Genomic DNA, 21015 nt, shown 5'->3' with positions numbered 1-21015 from the left:
GAGTTTGATCCCCAGTACTAAAAAAAAAAAAAAAGTAAATATTTAACAATGTAAATGAACCTAGAAAACATGCTAAGTGAAAGTCATATGCAAAAGACCACATATTACATAACTGTATTTATATTAAATGTCTAGAATGAACAAACTCATGGAAAAAAAAAAAAAAGATTGGGCCCCTCTTCTTTTCTCCAAGGCCAAAGCAACGCAGGGGAGGCAAGAGTAACGCGGAGGTTGCAGCTGCCACCATGAGCCTCCTCAAAAAGCCCAAGAGTGAGATGACCCCAGAGGAGCTGCAGAAGTGGGAGGAGGCGGAATTTAACTTGGGTCCACTTTCTGTGCTGACCCAGTCACTCAAGAACAACACCCAGGTGCTCATCAACTGCTGCAACAAAAAGAAACTCCTAGGCTAGGTGAAGGCCTTTGACAGGCACTGCAACATGGTGCTGGAGAACATTAAAGAGATGTGGACTGAGGTCCCCAACAGCGACAAGGGCAAGAAGAAGTCCAAGCCAGTCAACAAGGATTGCTATATCTCCAAGATGTTCCTGCGCGGGGACTCTGTCATCATGGTGCTGTGGAACCGCTCATCGCTGGCAAGTAGGGGCTGCCTCGCTGCTGTCAGGACCTGCTCCCGCCCCTTGAAGATCTCCCTTCACCACTGTACTGATAATAAAGTGCTATGCGGAAGAAGAAGAAAGAAGAAAGAAGGAAGAAGAAGAAGAAGAAGAAGAAGAAGAAGAAGAAGAAGAAGAAGAAGAAGAAGAAGAAGAAGAAGAAGAAGAAGAAGAAGGAGAAGAAGAAGAAGGAGAAGAAGTTGGAAATAGAAAGAATGAGGATTGACTAATCTTCAAAATAGAAAGCCTCAGACCCCTATGGTTTCACTGATGAATTCTACCAAATATTCTGGGAAGAATGACACCAACTCAATACAACGATTCCAGAAAATAGAAGATGCAAGAAAGCTTTTTAAGTCATTTTATGCAGCCAACATTATTATCATGATACCAAAACTAGACAAAGATAGTAGAAGGAAGAAAAACTATATATTATTATTTGTATTTTGCAGTACTAAGGATTGAACTCAGGAACTTGTGCTTGCCAGCCAAACACTTATTCTACTGAGCTATCTCCTCTGCCCTTACATATTAGTATTTCTCATGCACATAAATGTAGAAGTACTCAATGAAATAATAGCAAAATAAATCTAGCAATGCATGAGAAAGAATTATACCTCATAACTAGGAAGAATTATTCTAGGCATAAAAGGTTTAGTCAACCCTTGAAAGTCAGTTAATATAAGGTATTACTTCAGCAGCTAAGGAAAAAAATCATATACTCTTATCAATAGATGCAGAAAAACACTGACAAAATCCAACACCCTCCCATGATAAAAATTCTCAGCAAACTAAGAATGTGGGAAGCCTTCCTCAATTTGATAAAAAAAAAAAAACAACCTACAAAAAGCTACAGCTAACATCATACTCAATGATGAGAAATGGGATGTTTTCTTATTAAAATTAGGATAAGCTAAGGACACCCATTCAGCACTCTTATTCAATATCATACCGAAATCCTAAGTAACACAAAAAGTCAAGAAAAGGAAATACAGTGGAACTTCCATTCACAAATTTAATTTGATCTATGGTTTTGGAAAAGGTGGTCACGTTTGTGTTTGTGTAGGAAAGATGGCCACAGCCATGTTTATCACCTGAGACAGAGTTTGCAAACAAAAACAAAATTTTGCTGAGTGCTTTTGTTTGAGAATCAAAATATAGTGTTGGGCAGAGGCTGGAAAAAAGGGATGAAAACAATATAGGGAACATTCAAAGCAGTGCAAATATTCACTGTGAAACTATACTGGTGCATACATAACATTCTACATTTGGCAGATTTCATAAAATCGTACAACCCAAATGCAAAGCAGCTAATATCAGTATTGGTCTATCAGTTGTCAAATGCTTCACACTAAGGGAAGTTATTAATAATAGGAGAAAATGTGGGTGGGAGGGGGAGGAGAGGTGGCACATGGGAACTCTCTACTTGCTGTTCAGCAGTTCTGTAAACCTAAAACTCCTTTAAGAATTACAGTCTATAAAAAGGAAAAAATAACCATTTATCCTGTATTAACTAAAATCCTCCTCTGAGCCCTACCTGCCACGGGCTCCAAGGAGTGCCAAGGTTTTCACTTTCCTACCACAAAACTTTCCCAAGTGGGTGCCTTCTTAGCACAGGAACAGGTCAAGGGGAGGAAACAATGTAAGAAAGAAAGGCATTAATAGCATCATATGCTGTCCTGTCTTTGTACTAGCATCTCAGGAACAGAACAGCTCCCAGGAAGCCTGGGTTTTAACTGAATCTCTTCCTTTGGTCTCTGGTGGAGGAAGCTTAGGAGGAACTTGTCTCCCAGGCAACCTGCCCACACTGTGGGTGGCCAGAAAATAACTTAATCAACACCTCTAAGACTGACTCACTGGGGCATTACAGTAGATGTGATTTCCCCTTGAGGCCCGAGGAATATCCCTGATTGCTCATAGCGTCATACATCCTGGGTATATATTTGGATAGGGCTTTGGTTTGTACACTCTTGTCACTGCCCAGGGACAATTTGTTCAGGTTGGATAGCCGGGCACTGGGACTAGAGACATCATGGTAGATGGACCACTGTTGTACAGAAACAGGCAGTTATCTGTTTTTCTCCAGGAAGCAGTGAGGCAGTGGGAGCTGGGAGGGTGGGGTAGCACTCTCCCGGGGTCAGATGGCCTTCCCTGAAGGAGTGACCCCTAAATAGAAGGTGAAACAACGTATTCTGGGATCCAGATAAGAAGCAGTGGAAAATTTTCAGGTAGACAGAAAATGCAGGAAGAAGTTCAATATGGAGAAGAAAGGTGGGGGGTGACGCTGCCAGGAGGAGGGGTCCAGAACACTCTGGGCCGTGTCCATTATGTTAAGAGGTTGAATTTGTCCCAAAGCAGCAACTGAAACATTAGAGACTTAAGGGAGCTTGTAAGGAATGATACAGTCGTCACACTGTTTCTAGGATTCCTTCTACAGACACAGATGCTTATCTTTGGTATAAAATGGTTTAGTATTTTCAGTGATATGTGCATTTCTCCTTTCCAGAGAAACTGTTTCTAGATTGCTTATAGTGCAAATAAAATGTGAGTGATAGGTAAATAAATATCATACCATATAAGGAATAATGATAAGAGAAATATCTGTTTAGGGATGGGGTGGGGACTCGCTCAGTGGTAGACTGCCTGCTTGGTATGCAGGAGGCCCTGGATTCGATATCTAGCAGCACTGAAAATGAAAAAAAGTCTGTACCTGTTTAATAAGATGTGACTTTTTAAAAAAATATTTTTGGCCAACAGTTGGCTACATCTTGTGGGCGAGGATTCCATAAGTATAGAGGCCTACATATAAGCAGGTATACTTTTTCATAGTATATTAGTCAAATTTTGCATTGTTGGGATAAACACCTGAACCCTGAGGTTTACAGAGGAAAGACTTACATTGGCTCATGGCTTCAGAAGTTCCAGTCCATGGTCATTCGGCTCTGAGGTGGAAACATCATGGCAGAGGGGATCGCAGAAGAAAGCTGCTCTGCTTACAGCATCCCAACAGCGGAGAAACAGAAATGCCGGAGAGGAAGGGGGCTTGGGACTAGCGGTAGTCCCCAGGACCGTGCCCCCGTGGCTCACTTCCCCCAGCAAGACCCGCCTCCCAGCAGTGGCTTGGCTGTCAGTGCCCTCCCAAGCCAGTCTCCTCTCCAGGAGCCTCTTAGTTCAGTCAGTTTGACAGTAACTGGAACACAGAAGCACTTCTACGTGGAACAGTGTGTTTGCTGTGATCTCATTTATGTGGGAAAAATATGCACAAGAACATATGTTTTTAAAAGGACCAGAAGGGGCATGGCTCCCCGGGGAGGCGGTGGCGCACAGGGCCCGAGCTAGGGGGAGTCCAGCGCGGATTCTGAGCGCAGCCATTGAGAAAAGCCAATCGCTTGCGTGTGCGCTGCGTCTCGAATAGCAGCCGACGTGGGATCGATGTTTCAGTATTGGAAGCAATTTGATCACGGCGACTGCAGTGGCAGAATCGATAGCTCCGAGAGCCGCCCGAAGGAGAGGCAGAGGCTGCGGCTGGGCCCCGCGTGAGCCGAAGGTCAGGAGAAGTCCACCGGGACCTGGAGCTGGCCAGGGAGGTCAGGGTCGTACCCGGAGCCCGGAGTCCTGCTAGAAGGAGCTGGATTCCGTCGCTTCTGGGCTGTCTGCACGGCAGGAGGAGAGTGAGCTTTCTCATAAACATTTCATTGAACTCCGCCGGGAATTTAAGAGAAACATACCCGAGGAAATCAGAGATGGTGACGCTTGTATTAAAAAGCATCCAAGCTGAGAGCACTGCGATGAGGCAGAACCTCCTCCTTTCTCCTGTGGCTTGACTTTGTGGCCAAGATTCTAAGAGCGTCCATCCGCAGCCCAGAGACAGGCAGAGCACTGTTTTGCAGACAGTGTCACCTTGTCAGTGCTTCCTTTGCTAGGGCTGGCAGGGGCAGAGCTTCTCTAAGCCTCTGACAGCCTCAGGTGCCCTATCTGTGAGGTGAGGGTGAAGACACTGGAGGTCTTTTTGTGTTGTGGTGGGGGATTCACCAAAGTACAAGGCTGGGAAAGGGATTGCTGTCGTGTCTGGCACTTGGAGAGCATCCAGGGAGATTTCGGTCATGCTTCGGCTGCCCACTAACTGTGTGACCTTGGGTAAATTGCTTGCCCTCCCTGTGCCTCCATTTCCTCATCTGCAAAATGGACAATAATTTTCCCTACATCAGAGTTGTGATTGAGGAAGAACAAACCAGTGATCTCCGATTCCACAAGTTTTGCACTCTACTATAGCTGGACTGGCAACTGCCTTTCCCTACCCAGCTGCCAAGACCTTGTAATCAAAAGAAGGGGGCTTCCTGTCCCTATAGGAAGTAGGCTACCTCTGCAGTAGGATGCAGGTTTGAATGAGTATGGACAGTGATCACTGCGAAGCACGGGTCCTCAGGGGGATGCGGGCAGCTGCTTTGACTCAGCCTTGCTGCCTGAACCAGCTCTGTGGCCTCGACTTCTCTGAACTTCAACCTCCCTGCTGCACCAGTGAGGAGTCCCAGATCGAGGTAGCTCCGAGGCATCAGCCCGGCGCAGTGGTGTCCAGTTGGTGCTCAATTAAGTCCTGGGGCACAGAGAGTCTTGATGGAGCCAGAGGGGGTCAGAGCTGAGCCCTTGTTTCCGAACCCCACGTGGTTTGGTGCATAGCCGCGGCTTTAGTGGCTGGAGATCTTCTACGAACTTTGTTGATTTTCTTAAGAGCGCTTTCCATCATGCCTTTAGTGTACCAAAGGCTGCATTTCTCTGGAATCATACTCCCTGAAACCCCTGCTTTCCTCAAGATCTGTTGAGGAAGGCCTGGCACTGTCAGGGCCCTCCCCATGCCTGGTGGTGTGGGGAACACAGCTTTCCAGGAAAGGTTTAATAACAAGCCTTCTCTCGGTCCCCAGCAAGCTGCTCACGCTCAGGCTGTTTATAATCCAAATACGATTTTAATTTTAATTTTTCTAATGACGGTTCATCCTTTATGCCGCTTCCCTCCTGCAACCCACAGGGCTCTGGGCTGGAGCTGCAGGTTGCCAAGTGGACATTAATCACCTTCTGGAATATTCCCTGGGGCAAATGCTGTCCCAGGTCACATAAACCAGCCCATAAAATGCCCCTGCAGCTGAATAGCCCGCCCATCATTCCTGCCTCCCAGACTCCACGCGCACCTCTGCTTGAAATATACTGTGTTGGAGTTTGCCCCCAAAAAATGAAATAAAAGGACCAGAAGGATAACAGGCCAATCCAAGACTGAGAGAGTGTGTGTTTATAAAAGGGAGAGGGGTGCAGGTAAATAATCAGGCTGAGTAAAACTTTCAGGATTTATCCATACACTTATGTCTATTGCAAAGAGAGCTCCTTAGAAAATATTATACTGAGTTGTGATCTACATTTGGTGAAATGCATGATTTCATTGTACAGTTTGATGAGTTGTAAGAAATACATACAGCTATGTGATTCGTGCTCCTATGAATATATACAATATTTCTGTCACCCAAAAAAGGCTCCTCACACCCATTCCTGACTAGTTTTATCTAAACCTTCCAGAGGTGACTACCATTTTGATTTATTTCTGCATGGATTCTCTCTGGAAGCCATCTGTCATATGGATGCCTTGTGAATACTTTCTCCTAGTTTGTGGTTTGCTTTTTTAATTTTCTTTATAGCATCTTTCAAAAACAGAATTTTAAAATTTTGATGAAGTCCAATTAATCAAACCTCCTTTCATTTTTTCATCCTTTTTGTGTCTTGAGAAAACTTTGCCTAGCACAAGATCACCAAGACTTTTCTGTTGCTGCTAGAAACTTTGTAGTTTTAGCTTTTTACATCTAGAACTGTAATACATGTCAAATTGATATCCAGTTGGCCAGTACCATTGGATAAAAGACTGTCTTCCTGATTGGATTGCTTTTGTGGAAGTTCAATAAACTGAGTAGGTGCCAGTCTGTTTCCAAATTGATCTATTCATGTTTGTATTGTTGGTAGCACATTTTCTTGATTACCGTAGTCTTGGTACTAATCTTCCAGTTAAATAGCATGAATCCTCCAGCTTTTCCTTTTCTAAAACTATTTGTAGATGGGGCTATTATAATAATACTGCTATAAACATTCATGTGAAGATTTTTGTGTATTAATTTTAACTTCTCTAGATAAATTCCCAAGAGTGTAACTGTTGAGCCATGTGAGAAATTTTATATATGCATTTATGTTATGAATTTGTCTCTCAAAACTATATTAGCTGTTCCTACAAATGTTGATACATCGTTTATTCCTTTTAAGTTTCTTTCCCTGGAGACTTCCTTTATGACCTATAGATTATATAAAAGTGTATTTAGTTTCCAAATACTTGAAATGTTTTCTATATTTGTTATTGATTTTCAAATTGATTCAATCTAGTCATAGAATATACTCTGTGATTTCCATTATTAATGGCACTGAGGTTGGTCTTAAGTTACTGGATATAATCTATCATTATATGCAGTTTATGAATATTTGAATGAATGTGTATTCTGCTGTTGTTAAGTGGAATGTTCAGTGAATGTTGGTTTTATTTTTTTAATGTATCAGTTATTTAATTAGATTCTTAGAAGTTTAGAACACTAATTTATGAGGATAAATTCCATTTATCAGGGTAAAATGGATTTCAGGTAGCTCTGGAGCTGAGGAACAGCTTTTATTTTTGCTAAAATCTGTGAATCCACCACTTTCTGATCCACGTTGTGCTGCTCTGAAATCTGGTATCTCTCTGTTGGTGTGGAAGATCTCACCCTCCTGGTGTCTGGGTTTCCGCAGCTTCTTCTTGAAGTAACCATAAGTGAGATATTTGAGGATTTTCACTTTGCTGATATCAATTTTTGTAGAGGTGGCAATGACAGATTTCTGGTGTGTTCTCTGTAGAGGAACACAATTAAGGCTAAGAGGCCCAGTCACAAGCAGCAAGCCACTGGCCAACTGCTTCAGGAAGACCACTGTCTTGCCTCTGTGATGCCCAGTGAGGATGATCAAGATGGTACCAGGAGTGATGCTAGCTCAAAGTGTCCTCACATGCCGACTGAAGGGTTTCTTTGGCTCCAGAGCTTTTGGGGCACATCTTCAGTAGTACTGGCTCTATTAATTATGGGTTTACCTATTTTTCCTTTGTGTTCTTTCAGCTCTTGCTCCATGTATTTTGTAGCTCTGTTCGGTGTGGCCACATGTAAGATTGCTGTCTTTTTGGTAAATTGGCCCTGTTGTCACCATATAATGTCCATCTCTGTATCTTGTCATTTTCTCTGCTTAGAAATCTATTGTATCTTATGTTAATATTGCCATTCCTTCTTTCTTTTGGCTAATGTTGACATAATCTACATTTTCCCATCCTCTTACTTTCAATTTGCCTATGTCTTATTTGAAGTGAGTTTTACACCAGCAGATGTTTAGGGTTCATGTTTTGTAATTTGCTATCAATCTCTGTCATTTAATTAATATATGCAGTCCACTTAAAGGTAATGTAATTATTGATATGTCAAGGCCCAAGTCTGCTATTTTATTGTTGATTTTTCTTGCCCCCTCAATAATAATTGTTGTTTTTTTTCTGTCTTACATATTACTTGAACTTTTTAGAATTCATTTTTATTTCACATATAATGTTTTTGCATATGCCTGTTTGCATAATTTTTTTTTTTTTTTTATGGAACCGGGGATTGAACTCAGATCCTTGCGTTTGCCAGTCAAGCACTTATCGTACTGAGCCATCTCCCCGGCCCTGCATAATTTTTTAATGGTTGCTCTGATGTATCATAAGTACATCACTTAGAACAGTGTATTGATGTATTCAGCTCAAATGAAGTACAAAAACCTTACCTTCATTTCCCTGTACCCTTCCCCATTTATAATGATTGTTCACCTGCATATATTTAGAACCACATTAGGTAGTGTTTATTTAATTTTTATTTTAACTATCGAACATAATTTAGAAAACTCAAGGGAAGGTAGATGTACTCAGATTTTTGCCTACGTTATTTTTCCTTCCTAACCTCACAAGATACTTTTCTGCTTTCATCTTGTTTCTGTTTAGAGAATTTCCTTTAGTCATTCTTCTAGGGCAGGCATGCTGATAGCACAGCATCTGAATTTCTTTTCAGGTGAAAATGCCTTGATTTCCCCTTTGTTCTTGAAGGATAGCTTCGCTGGCCATAGGATTCTGGGTTGACAGTGCTTTTCTTCCAGCACTTGCAAAATGTTGTTCCACTACCTTTGTGATTATTGATGAAAAAATCCTCTGGTGTTCTAATTTTTCTTTTCTCTAAAAATAATGTTCCTCTCTTGTTGCTTTTCACTTTTTTCTTTGTTTCCAGGTTCCCTAAGTTTTGTTACAAGATGTCTTTGGGTGCATTTCTTGGCTTTAGTTTGTTGATGTCACACCACTTCTTGAATCTGTAGTTTTACGTGTTTTGCCAGATTTGGCAAGTTTTCAGCCATTGTTTCTTTGAGTACTTTTTCAGCCCTGTTCTCTTTCCTTTCCTACTAAGACTCTGCTGACATGAATGGTAGACCCTTTTATTATAGTCTTACAGGTCCCAGAGGCCCGTTCATATTTCTTCAATTTATTTTCTCCCTGTGGTTCAGGTTAGGTAATATTATTCTATATTCAAGTGAACCAATTTTTCCTCTGTATCCTTTATTTTGCTGTCGAACTCATACACTGATTTAAAAAATTTGTTACTTTATTTTTCAGTTGTAAAATGTCCATTTAGTGTGTACTTATGTATCTCCCACTTCTTTGCTGAGATTCTTATTTTTCATTGGTGCACATGTAGTTTATAACTGCTCATTGAGATTTTTTTTTAACTACTCAACTATTACTGATGTGTGTTTTAAAATTTGTCACACTATCATCTGAGTATTGACATCTGTTGGCCATCCTTTCTCATTCAGCTTAAGATCTTCTTTGGTCTTGAGGTGACAAGTTGCTTTATTGAAACTTGGACATACTAGGTATTAGGAGAGTTATGAGGATCTAAATCATATTTTTTGGAGGGTGCAGCTCAGCCTGCCTTGAGGGTGGGGCTGGCGCAGCATGTGGTGCCAGGGATCAAACCACAGTCCCCTACAGCTGCCTAAGCTTGCCTAAGGTGCTTTAGACTACTGAGCTATCTCACCGGCCCCTCTAAATCATATTTAAATCATATCTTAGCTGGTTTTTTCTAACAGTTCTCCAACAAGAGAAGTGGAAGGCTTTGCATCACTACTGCCAGGTGGGGGTAGAAGTCCTGGCTCATACTCATTTAATCTCTGCTGACTCTGGGGGAAGGAACCATCATCATTGCTGGCTGGCTGGGAGTTCTAGCTTCTTATTCTGCCTCCATGGACACCTGTCTAGTGAAGAGGGGTCATTACTGTTCCTGTGTCCCAATGGTGGTGAGTGTGGGGTGGATGACCTCATTATTTTCTGGGAAGTATTGAAAGGCCTGACTCTCCACTAGGCTTCCCCTCCCATCATCCTGTTGGAGGGTGGGGCTCTTCATTGTCTAGTGGGAGTGGAAGTGCAGGGTTCCCGGTGGAAGCCCAGATCCAAGAGTCCGTGACTCTGTGGGGACTGAAGACCTTGCTCTCTTTTTGGCTGACTTAGTACCAGTGCTCAGGATTCCTTTTACAGGATGGCTGGGCTTCCCCTTGGTACTGGTAGAAGCTTGACTGGAAGAGAACAGTAGTCTAAAAGCCATTTTTCTTGCTATGTTACCTCTTTCCTGAGCCTTTGGCTAAAGAAATCAGGCTTTCAGATTTGAGACTTTAAAAGATCTGCACCCACTGGTGTTTCCAGGTTGCTAGCTAGTGCCTCAGCTCTAAGAGAACCTAGGGAACATGTCATTCCTTGCTCCTCAGATCCTTAGCTGGCCTACCCTCTCTCTACCTTTCAGAGTCTCTTATGTTAATTTTGTATATGATATCCAGGATGTGTAGTTGCAGTTCATAGGAGGAAAGCATAAGGTACATCTCCACTTTCCCAGAACTATTTTCTAACTTTTATATGCAACAAATATTATTAGGCCAGGTGTGGTAGCATATCCTGGAATCTCAGCATGCTGGGAGGCTGAGGCTGAGGCCTGCCAATTCTGGTCCAGCCCAGGCAACTTAATAATTAAACCAAAACCTATATCCAAGAACAACAACAACAAAAAAAAAACTATTGATATGTGTATCAGTGTCCTCCAGGCAGACACTATGTATTCAACCCCCAATATGCCAAAACAAAACAAAAAATATTATTGTATCTAATTTTGCCTTTGAGTGATAATTGCTATTAAGTCTTTGGCATATAACCAATGTAAGATAGTTTTTCTTTAGATGTAGATTACAGATTAGTACAGCAACAAGAGCAAAAAAAAAAAAAAATAGAATTGGAAGGGTTTTAAGGTTCTTTTGGTCAAACTTATCAGAATGAACTTGTGTTAGATAAGGAAAAACAAGCAGGAATTCCACAGGAAGATACTGGGGCCTCTCCTAAAACCCAGCCCCACGCTCGGCTTGTTCTTCTGGGGCCTCCTGCTCTGCGCGTGCTCTTCTTCAATCCCCAGGATCCTTTATGTCCCCAGCTCCAGTGGCCCCCGCTCAGCTCTCCTGCTGGAGCCCTTGCCACCATAGACACACTCCCTCGTGGACGCACCCTTGTTTTCAGTTTCTGGGACATCATTCTTTCCTCCTACTCAGAGAGCCACCGCTTCTCTGTGTCCTGTTGATGGCTCAGCACCTGAACTGAGCATGCCCTGGGGGTGAGCTGTTGGGCGCTCCACTCTACTCTTCATTCTATTCACGGCCTCACTGGCCACTGTGCTCCCCCAGCCTTCACATGGAGGGTCACATTCCAAACCTCTCCACTGGCGTCAGAAGGAAACATAGCTTAGACAGTACAAAATTTTATTCTCCCCTCCCAAATCATCCTCTCCCCTGAGCTGAAGCCTCTCCCCAAACTTCTCCATCTCAGTGAATGTTACACTACAGTCTTCATTAAAAAAGAAGACAAAAGGAGATCAAGTATCTGATAAATATACACCTCCCTTCTGGGGCCACAAAACCAGCTCCACACACTCCTGTTAAGACTTTGGCCTGAGGGGCTGGGGAGATAGCTTGGCAGCCTCAGTGCTGCCTGGCAAGTGCAAGGGCCTGGGTTCAATCCCAGTACTGCATGCCATGACAGCCTACATTGTACTGGCCAACAAAACCGAGTATGGCGACACGTGCCTGTAATCCCAGCATGGGGGAGGCTGAGACAGGAGGGATCACTATGAGCTGTGTAGCAAGAATAAATAAAAGATTAAAGAAAAAAAAAAGACTTTGACCTGAGCTGAAGCCTCGATTTCCTGCATGCATTTTCATCTGATACAAATATGGTGTTGTCTTATTCATGTGGAAGAGTAAGTACAGGGCAAAGAGACCCAGCAGAACAGGCTGGGGAGAGGAAGCCAGGCGACAGGCCCTGACTCTGGTCTCTAGAATCAGAGTCTTCAATCTAAATTGTGTACAGATGACACCTTTTTCTACAGGTGTAGAAATGTATGTTTCTTCCTCTCTCAGAGAAACATATGTGACATACATTATGTATCCCATAATATCATACATGTATGTGGGGCAAGGAGTTGACATGTTTGCTGAGAAGTTGGGTGAGCGATGGCATTAGTGCCTGGCTCCTTAATGTCACAGTAAGTGGTACCTTAGAGCTCCAGAGAGCTCTAGACTGAGCTAAATGGGATTCGTAAAATCAGTGTCTGCTTCACAAAAATGTTGTGAAAACCACACCTGACCCAGTATTAGGAGGAGTATCTGATTTCAGTTTTGTTCACTAGCCTTGATGGTTTCATTTCTCATTGTTTTGCTTGCAACAATAAGCCATAGTCATGAATGGGATAGAGAGGGAGAAGGCAAGAGGTTTGTTTTGAAACATGTAAGAACTGAGCAAGAGTTTAAAGAGAGTGAAAACAATCTAGATGAAAGAACATGGATGTGGACCAGGAAGATAGCTCAGTGGCATAAGCACCTGCCTGGCAAGCGCAAGATCCTGAGTTCGATCCGCAGTACTGCAAAAAGGTGTCAGTGATTGAGAAAACTTTTCTGCCGTTGGATTAATGGGAGAAGAGCGGGTGGTAAATTGTCTATCAGTTTAGGAGGTGAGAAGAGCAGGAGGAGGAGGAAGGAAATAGTGGATCAGCTCCACGGTTGTTTCGAATGGCAACATCTGAAAGCCACAGGGCTCTGGAAGCAAAATCTCCCTCGCCTCAAATCATGATATATTTACATCCGTCTAACAAGCCTGACTTTATTCCATCTATACAAAGTGAGCAACCTGGAATGGATGCGGTTTGTCCCAACCATGATATTCTCCTTCTAGAAAACTCAGAAGACTGCCACTGTGCGTGTAATGGATCTTTGTGAGTATTTACTTTTACTTGACCCTCTGTGGCTCTGTGAGGATTTGCTAACCAGTAAGGCGGGCTCTAAAAGTGAAAAGTGGTGGGATGCAGTCGTCTCCAGGGCCAGGTGCCAGGAGGAGGATTTCATTGCTGCCTCATCCTGACGTCCTGGTAGATTCTCACAGCCCTCCTGTCCCTCATCTTGGCGGTAACTTCACATGGCCCATCTCTGGCTCCACTGTAGTTTCCTCTCTGTGTGTAGCGAAGCTAAATGCCCAGTGACACATTGCTTACCAGCTGAGACAGTTCTCTGTGCCTCGACATCCTCATCTATGAAATGGAGATGAATGGGTGTACCACAAATGGGATTAATCCACAGAAAACACTTAGAGAAATGTCCAGCTCACAACAGGTGCTCAGTTCCCATTAACTGCTGTTATTGTGATTATTATATGTGAAGGCAACACCACCATCCTGTTGTCCTTTCAGTAATCTACTTAGGTGGAGAGCAGTCATGCAGACCAGGGTGTAAAGTGTCCCTGTGCCACTTGCTAGTCGCGTGTCCTTGGGAAAATCATTTAGCCTCAGGGAGCTTCTCGTCCTAATGGCTGTGTGTCAGTGAGCTCTGGTTGTTCAGAATAAGTCCCAGAGTTTGTGCCATGTGCTGTGCCTCTTTCCCTTCCCTCGCTCCATCCTTGGCCCGTTGCTCTTGGCTTTAACCACAGCTTTGGTCTTCCTAAGCATCCATGTGCCCTTGTGTTTAATGCAGAAGAGCTTGAACAAGTGAAGAGTGGCGAAGGCTTGCCTCTGCTGCCTTCGTGGGCCTCCCTTTCTGCACGTGTCCTCTTAATCCCCCTCCCTCCGTCCCTTCCCTCCCCCACCATCACCACCTACCTTGGCAGATTTCCTCCCTTCTCTGGCTCTGGAGTCCATCTGCTGCTCATTATCCACTGTGGCTGCTGTAATAGACCCATCTTGTAGTTCGTCTAGTCCCTCCAGGTCTCTTATATCTTAAAAAATAAACTAGGACTGAGAAAATAACCAGCACCTGCTCAGGGAGAATGAATCACAACAATAGGCATGCTGACAATTTTTGTGCAGAACACCTCTGGAAACCTCCAATTATAACACATAGGTGAAACAGTATACCATGCCCTGAATGTCTAGAAAAGGGCAGAAATGATTTCCTATGAATAGCATATAGGGAAGAGTCAGACCAATGTTAGATAAGCCTCCCTGGAATTCTGTCCGCCCATGAGAGTTGTGACCACAGGAGCCTGAGCAGCAGACAGCTCATCTCCCTGAGCTGCGGGAACTATGGATGACTGCAATTATATCGGGGGTGATTATGGTCATTAAACTGGATAATCAGGTGAAAACATCCAGCCTCCCCTAGCAACAGCCTGCCTGCCTGCCCGCCCGCCTTTATTCTATCCCTCCATCCTTCCCTACTACGCCTCTTCCTTCCTAAAATAGCTGGGATAAATGACCTATAAGAAAGGAAGTTTTATGGAGGCTCATACTTCGAGGGGGGGGTTAGTCCATGGTGGATTGCCCTGTTGCTTTTGAACCTGTGGTGAGGCAGAACAGCATGGTGGGAACAATGGCAGAGGGTACTGCCAGGAAAGGGACAGGAAAGTTCTGGGATCCCAGGAGCCCCTTCAAAGGCATGCCCCCCCTGTAATCTAACTTGTTTCCTAAAGATTTCACTAACTCACAGGAGCATCACAGGCTGGGGCCTATCACACAGGCCCTTGGGAGACACTCAGGATCCAAGCTTCAGGGCTGGAGGGGTAGCTCAGTGTAGCGTACTGGCCCAGCCTGTGCAAGCTCTGGGTTCCATCCCCAGCAAGTCTGACCGTGCCTCAGAATCATCTGGGAGTCTTTTGCTTCTTCGTGAAATCCCCAAGGCATGTATAATTGAGCAGCAAACACGTATGTTCTAAAATTACCTGGAGAGCTAATAGCAGCTAGTTAATGCTTATTGCGTGCAGGACAGTATTTGAAACATTTTTCCTATGTTGTGTTTAACCCTGAGCTCTTTTGGATCCCAGGCACACACCTGGCATATTCAGCCCTTTTAGGTGATGCCAACGCCGTGGGTGATAGGCACAAGTGCACTGAGGCCCATAGCTCTGGATGACACCGGCCACCGCAGTCCTGCATCTCACCTCACCTTCTGCTTCCTATTACTCTCCAAGGCCCTCCTCTCCCCTCTCTGCCCCATTCTCCTCCTTGAGGCTGCCTATGGCACAATCTCCTCTACGACCCCAGTGAAACAGTTCTGACTTGCAGCACAGGAAGGATGCAGCAGAAACTGCAGAGATTGGTTACTATGAGGTGGTGGGGTACGCTGGGGAGAGGAGGAGCACTTCTCTAGGACACAGAGGTGTATGGCTCTGACTCTTGCGAAACAGTGTTCGTAGTTCTCTTTGTCTCTAGCCTTGCGATATCTATCCCAAATGCTGTGGATTAAAGTTATTTAGGTTATTTCTTTTCTTCTCTATCACCTTGCATGTGATTATATTCATCACTTATAATGCCATTAAGTGAAATTGTTGTTGTTTGTACCCCACTTCCGGTCTCTTGCCGTCTGGGGGCTAGGGCTACAAAGCAGAGATCTGGAATACTCCAAAATACCAGGAAAGCAGTACAAGGTCCTAGCATGAAGCTTGAGTCCCACATCCCCCTGTCCCTCCCCCAAGATTCTGCCTTTCAGCACTGACTGAGAAGTCCCCCAAGGAAAGAAGCCCTATGGCAGCTGCCATAGGAAGCAGAGCAGGGCCAACCCCAGCTCTTACCAGCCCTGTTCCTGCTTGAGCCCTCCTGTGCCATGGGCTCGTGTCAACGTGCAGAGGCTGTAGAAACAGCACTACCTTCCCTGAGTCCCCTGGGTTCCTACAGACCCACCACCCCCAATTCAGGTACTGTTCAGGGTCCCCTGGAAGGGTTCTGAGTCCTCTGTGCTGGCTCAGAAGAGGAACTCAGAGATGGGGCCGGCCCCACTGTGGATGTTTCAACACCACCTTGGGGTTGGGGGGGCATTCTGGTAGTACTGGGATTTCACAATGGGGGCTTCTTTTACCAAGTCAGGGCTGGGGAGAGGGATGCCAGGAAGCCAGGCTTAGCCTTCTATGCTTTTGAAAAGAGTCCTCACCTTGAAGAGAGGGGCACCACCATCTCCCCTCTCCCCAAAGCTGTGTATTTCTGCTGATGAGTCACAAGGAGTGACTGGTGACTCCCTGAGTCACCAGGAGGAAATGAGCTTGCTGGGCTGAGGTGCTGACCCACCATGTGCTGTACTGACCCATGGGCAAGAGCAGCTCAATAGAGGCACCCTCAACTGGACTCCCTGGGTCACCCAGGCCCAAAAAGTCCTGACTAAGAAGAGCTGAGGCCAATCTCTAGATGGCCCAGGGATGCCAGGGGGCTGCCACACTGGAAACTTGGCCTGGGGGCCAGAGGGCACTGATGTTCCCTTGGAGAAGGCCTTGGCAGTCTCCACTGGACTGGATACATGGAGCAAGAGGGAGAAGAGAGAGAGAAGCCATGGTCAGCAGGCCTTAATGGGCCCTGGGGGCAGCCGTTGGTATTCTCGAAAGCCTGCTAGCCACAACCCCAGGACACTGTGCTCTGCCACCTTCACAGCCTTAAAGACAAGACACAGCAGGAGTGACACTGGCTGAGAGTCTGCGTTTGTATCACGGATGTGTGAGACACATAAGTGGCTCCTGCTTGCCTCAAGGCAAGCCCAGCCATCCATCACATCGGAGCTCAGCTGAGGGTGACTTCAAGCCCAGTTTCAACAGCTCAGCCTGTGCTCTGGGCTCAACACACCTACATGCCACCAGGGTCATTTCCCTAGGGAGAGGACTGCCAGGGGTCCCCTCTGGTTTCCAATCTTCTGAGTCCTGGTCCTCTCTGGAGGAAGCAGGGCTGTGCGGGCGGCAGGCATAGGAAGACAGCAGGGCTTGAGAACCCCAGCTGCATCCTCGTAATTAATGGGTAGAAGCATGAGTTGGTTTTACTTTTCTTCTAATAACTGCATCTGACTATGGTGAGGGTCAATGTACTGTAGTGGCACAGAACCCAGATTCCCTGAGTGCATGTCCTGGCTATGTCTGTCACCTCTCTAGCTGTGTGACCTCAGGCAATTGTTTCACTTCTCTGGGCCACTAATTGCCCACCTCTTCCTCCTGTCTCATCAGTATCCCACGAGGTCATCGGTATCCCACGAGGTTGTTCAGGCTTCCTCAGGCTTTGGCCTCTTACTGGTGATTTCTGTCAAACTGCTGGTGACCTACTGGGGTGAAGTAATGGGGTCTACTCAGGTTTAGCTTCTGTGCCTGGCATCCAACACTCCACCTCAGCAGGAGCTCATGTCTGTGACTTGCCCTTTAGAGGCCCAGCTGGATGCCCCTCGTGTTCCCTCTCAGCCCTGTGGCCCTAATATTACTCCCAGGCAGCACGGGAGCAGCTGGGAGGGTTTGCTGGCCAAGCAAGTAGTAAGCTGAGCCTACAGTGGCAGTGCCTGCACCTAGCTGGCTGCCCAGTCAGTGCAGTGGGTCCCTCTGACCCTGTCCCTGGCTGCTGTGAGTGAGCTGCCTATCCACCCTGGTTCCCCCTCTCCCTCTTCTGTGAGGTGAAGGGCCTTCCTGGGAGACCTGTGAACCCCTCCACAGAGTTAGCCTAGAGCTGGGGGGAAGAATCTGTGGGAACAAAGGATGGGTGGATGGCATCTGGGCTGGTCACCTGTGCCCCAAAGTCATCCGTGAGAGGTGCCTGGTGTTCTGGTTCCTCCAGCAGGTCTTGTGCTTGGGCTGCCACTGAAGGCAGGAGGCAGAGCCCCACCACCGTGCTAATCCCCGCAGGTATTCATCCATGCTAAGCACTGGCACAGTCCAAGGTGAGAGAGGAGCAAAGCACCAGGAATCTTCCCAGGCTGTCTGGGAGCAATGGACTCTCCACTTGGTCCAAAGGCAACTGTGACTATTGCCATGAAAGGCCTACGGATGCATTGGTTCACCCAGGTATCACTAACGGAGACACCGAGGGTCCTGAGTCCTAGATCACTGCACATCAGCCTGCCACCCCAGCAGCCAGACACCTGGGACCTGGAGGGTCAGGCTGTGTCTGAGCCTGCCGAGGCCCATGTCCCCATGTCCTGGAATCTAGCTCCTTCGCACATAAATTCCTGAAACAAGAAGTTAGCATCAGCTGTCACCTCTTTCTAGAATACTCCTCATCTCCCTTTTTCAGGGCTTCCTTCTCCAGCTCAAATCTCCTTTCCTCAGACCCCCCAGAAATCCAGGTGGGCTCTACAGATGTCCTAACCCAGCACTCTCATTTCTTCATAGCACCTGTTGCCTGGGATTCATCTTATTTTGTCTAATTGTCAATGTGTATACCTCACACCTGTGCGCTCCCCCCATATAATCTGAGCTCTCAAATGCTCAGGCCCCTGGGACATCAATGAAGCAGTGCTGGCCAGCTCACTGAGGGTGTCTTCCTCCAGGCTGGGGAAGCAGGATGATTTGCCTTCGTGGGACACAGATCTGAATGATTCAGTCACACAGTCGGGTTAGGAGTCCATCTCTTTGCATGTCGTTTGCATGGTTCAGCTTTGAGTGCGGAGCATCCTCCTCTTGGTTTCCTGGTCTGTCCCCAGATCCACAAAGCTGGCCGGCCACTTCCTTGTCTTTGCCTATGACCTAGTCCCACTGGCCAGTGACCAGATCTGCCCAGAAGGGGTGAATGTAGTAAGGCTCCCAGGTCTCGGTGATTGGTAGTAGAGACTGCAGGACCACAGTGATGGCACTAGGGAGGCCTGCTTGGAGGCCTGTTCATCTTCCCAACAGCCCTGTGAGATTAGGTCCAATGTCATCCCCATTTCTTGGATAAGGAAGACAAATTGCAGAAAAGTTAAACAATTTGCTTTGCATCTTGTGGCTAGACAGTAACAGAGTCTAGGCTTCAGTCCAAGACTTGGATGCCAGCACCAGGCTTAACCGCTGTGCTGAACTGCCTGCACGCAGCAGCTCTCACCCAGAGCTGAGAGGCGAGGCTGGCCCTGCTGGAGCCTCTGCGTCACTCACTCATCCTTTTTTTTTTTTTTTGCGGTACCAGGGATTGAACTCAGGACCTTGCGCTTGCCAGGCAAGTGTTTATTCTACTGAGCTATCTTTCCGGCCAGTTAGAGCCCTTTCTTTACCCTCCCCTGGATGGCTTGTGGCCAAGATAAGGATCCTCTGGAGAACAAGGAAGGGAGACCAGGCGAGAGCTTTGTATAATTGGTAACAAGAAGCTTCAGAGAAAGGAAAGAAAAATGGCAAAGGAAGAAGTTAAGGCAAAAAGGACACAGGTGCCCCAGCCCTGGGTACCCAAGCAGAGGACATGGTGGGATGGCAGTGGGTATGTATAGACACAGTCCTGCCCTGTACCTCAGCTGTAGAGTACCAGCACGCAGAGGCAGATGCTGCAGCTGTTCTTGGATGACTTGGGGACACAAGCCTGGAAAGTCAGAAAAAAATCCCCCAAATGATTTTGGGTTTTTTCTCAAGGTCCTCTTGGAGCTTGGCCATTCTCTGGGTATTCTTTGAAACTTGGTGGCGCTCCCTGGGAGCTGGCAGGCCTGTGCCCCTCTACTCAGGCTATGCCTCTGGGTGCTCCATTCTGGTGCTGGGATGTGACTTCTAGAATCCACTTCTGCCCTGGAAACAGCTGAGCCCCTCTGGGAGTGCCCACAGCACCCAGCAGTAGTGGGCTCACTACATCGGGCTAGGAATTTCTAGCTGTCTTTTGGGCCCAGGGCTCCTCTGAAAGGGAAGGAGTTCAACAGAGTGACGTGGTATCTGTTCCCACCGCAGGCAATGACTCAGGATGCAGCCAGGGGCCACGACGTGCACGGAGGACCGCATCCAGCACGCCCTGGAGCGCTGCTTGCATGGACTCAGCCCTGGCCGCCGCTCCCCGTCCTGGTCAGGTTGGTCTGGGGAAGCTGGGGAGGCAGCCTCAGGGCCAGCATGGGGGCTGGAGAACTCTAGTTCAAACCCTGTGCCTCTGATTTGAGCAAGTCCCTAGACTTCACCCACATAGGCTCCTGGCTCAACACCTGAAGTAGACTAAGTCCTTGGCATGTGGCTCTTTCTGCTTCTCCCAGGCCTCCTCCTCCCCCTGCTTGGGGCAGTGCCATGCCTCCTTTGCATGTACTAGAAGCACAGCTCCCTGAAGAGGGCACCCACCCTGCTTAGAAGCACCCCAGCTGCTGATTCCAAAGGAGCAGCTGGGCATCTGCAGGCTGCTCCCCACACGGTTCTCCTGTGCACCTGTCTCTAGGTCCTTCCACCTCGCTGCCCGCCTCTCCCCTGCAGAGCCAGGGAGAATCTCAGCAGAGTCTCAGAGAGGGGCAGGCCTCGGTGCTGCACATTCCTCAGGACCGAGGAGCGGGTGTCTGTAGGCCAGGGCCAGCGTATCTCTGAAGGCTGGTGCCTAGTTGCAAGAACTCCTTGCCCTGGCTAGATCTGGGTGTGGTAGTGCATGCCTGTAAGCCAGGTGCTCGGGAGAACTGCAGTTCAAGGCAGCCCGAATCACCTAGAGAGACGCTGCCTCAGAAAAAGAAAAAAAAATTGTTTTACTATCCTAGGTCTCATTTTCCTCCCTAACCACTCTATGAGATAGGTGCCCACAGTGTCGTGAACATGCCTAGTTCCTTCTTCCCCCTATACACACTTTTCACTTGTGTATAGCAGGTCTCAGACCAACGGTCACCTCCCCAGAGAGCTTTTCTGGCTTTGAAATTAAACAGATCTGAGTTAAAATTGTCTCTCATAGGGCCAGGGAGATGGCTCAATAGAATAAGCGCTTGCCTGGCAAGCTCAAGGGCCTGAATTCAATCCCTGGTTCCGCAAAAAAAAAAAAAAAAAAAAAATTGTCTCTCATGGTTGTACAACTCTGAACAAGACACCAGTTCTCTTAGGATCCCACTTGCCTTCTCTGTAAAG

General features: G+C 46.5%; 1 protein-coding gene and 1 pseudogene across 3 annotated transcripts in view; both read left to right on the top strand.

Moving 5' to 3' along the window:
- Positions 1–21015, top strand: part of Pik3r5 (phosphoinositide-3-kinase regulatory subunit 5) — a 66262-nt gene that overhangs the window by 20215 nt on the left and 25032 nt on the right. For 2 of the 3 annotated variants that reach the window (XM_023723407.1, XM_004638463.3), the window contains exon 2: positions 19882–19997. In XM_023723407.1, coding sequence (XP_023579175.1) covers positions 19895–19997 — 103 coding nt within the window. In that variant the 5' untranslated portion in view covers positions 19882–19894. Of the gene's footprint in view, positions 1–18557; positions 18596–19881; positions 19998–21015 lie in introns of those variants that run through there. The other variant, XM_023723406.1, reaches the window with a different exon arrangement.
- On the top strand, positions 211–601 carry LOC101570848 (annotated as a pseudogene).

The sequence above is a fragment of the Octodon degus genome, unplaced genomic scaffold, assembly GCF_000260255.1.
Source record: "Octodon degus isolate 3935 unplaced genomic scaffold, OctDeg1.0 scaffold00098, whole genome shotgun sequence".
Lineage (NCBI taxonomy): Eukaryota > Metazoa > Chordata > Mammalia > Rodentia > Octodontidae > Octodon > Octodon degus.
Note: the sequence above shows the minus strand (reverse complement) of the source record. Positions and strands in the feature narration are given on the sequence as shown.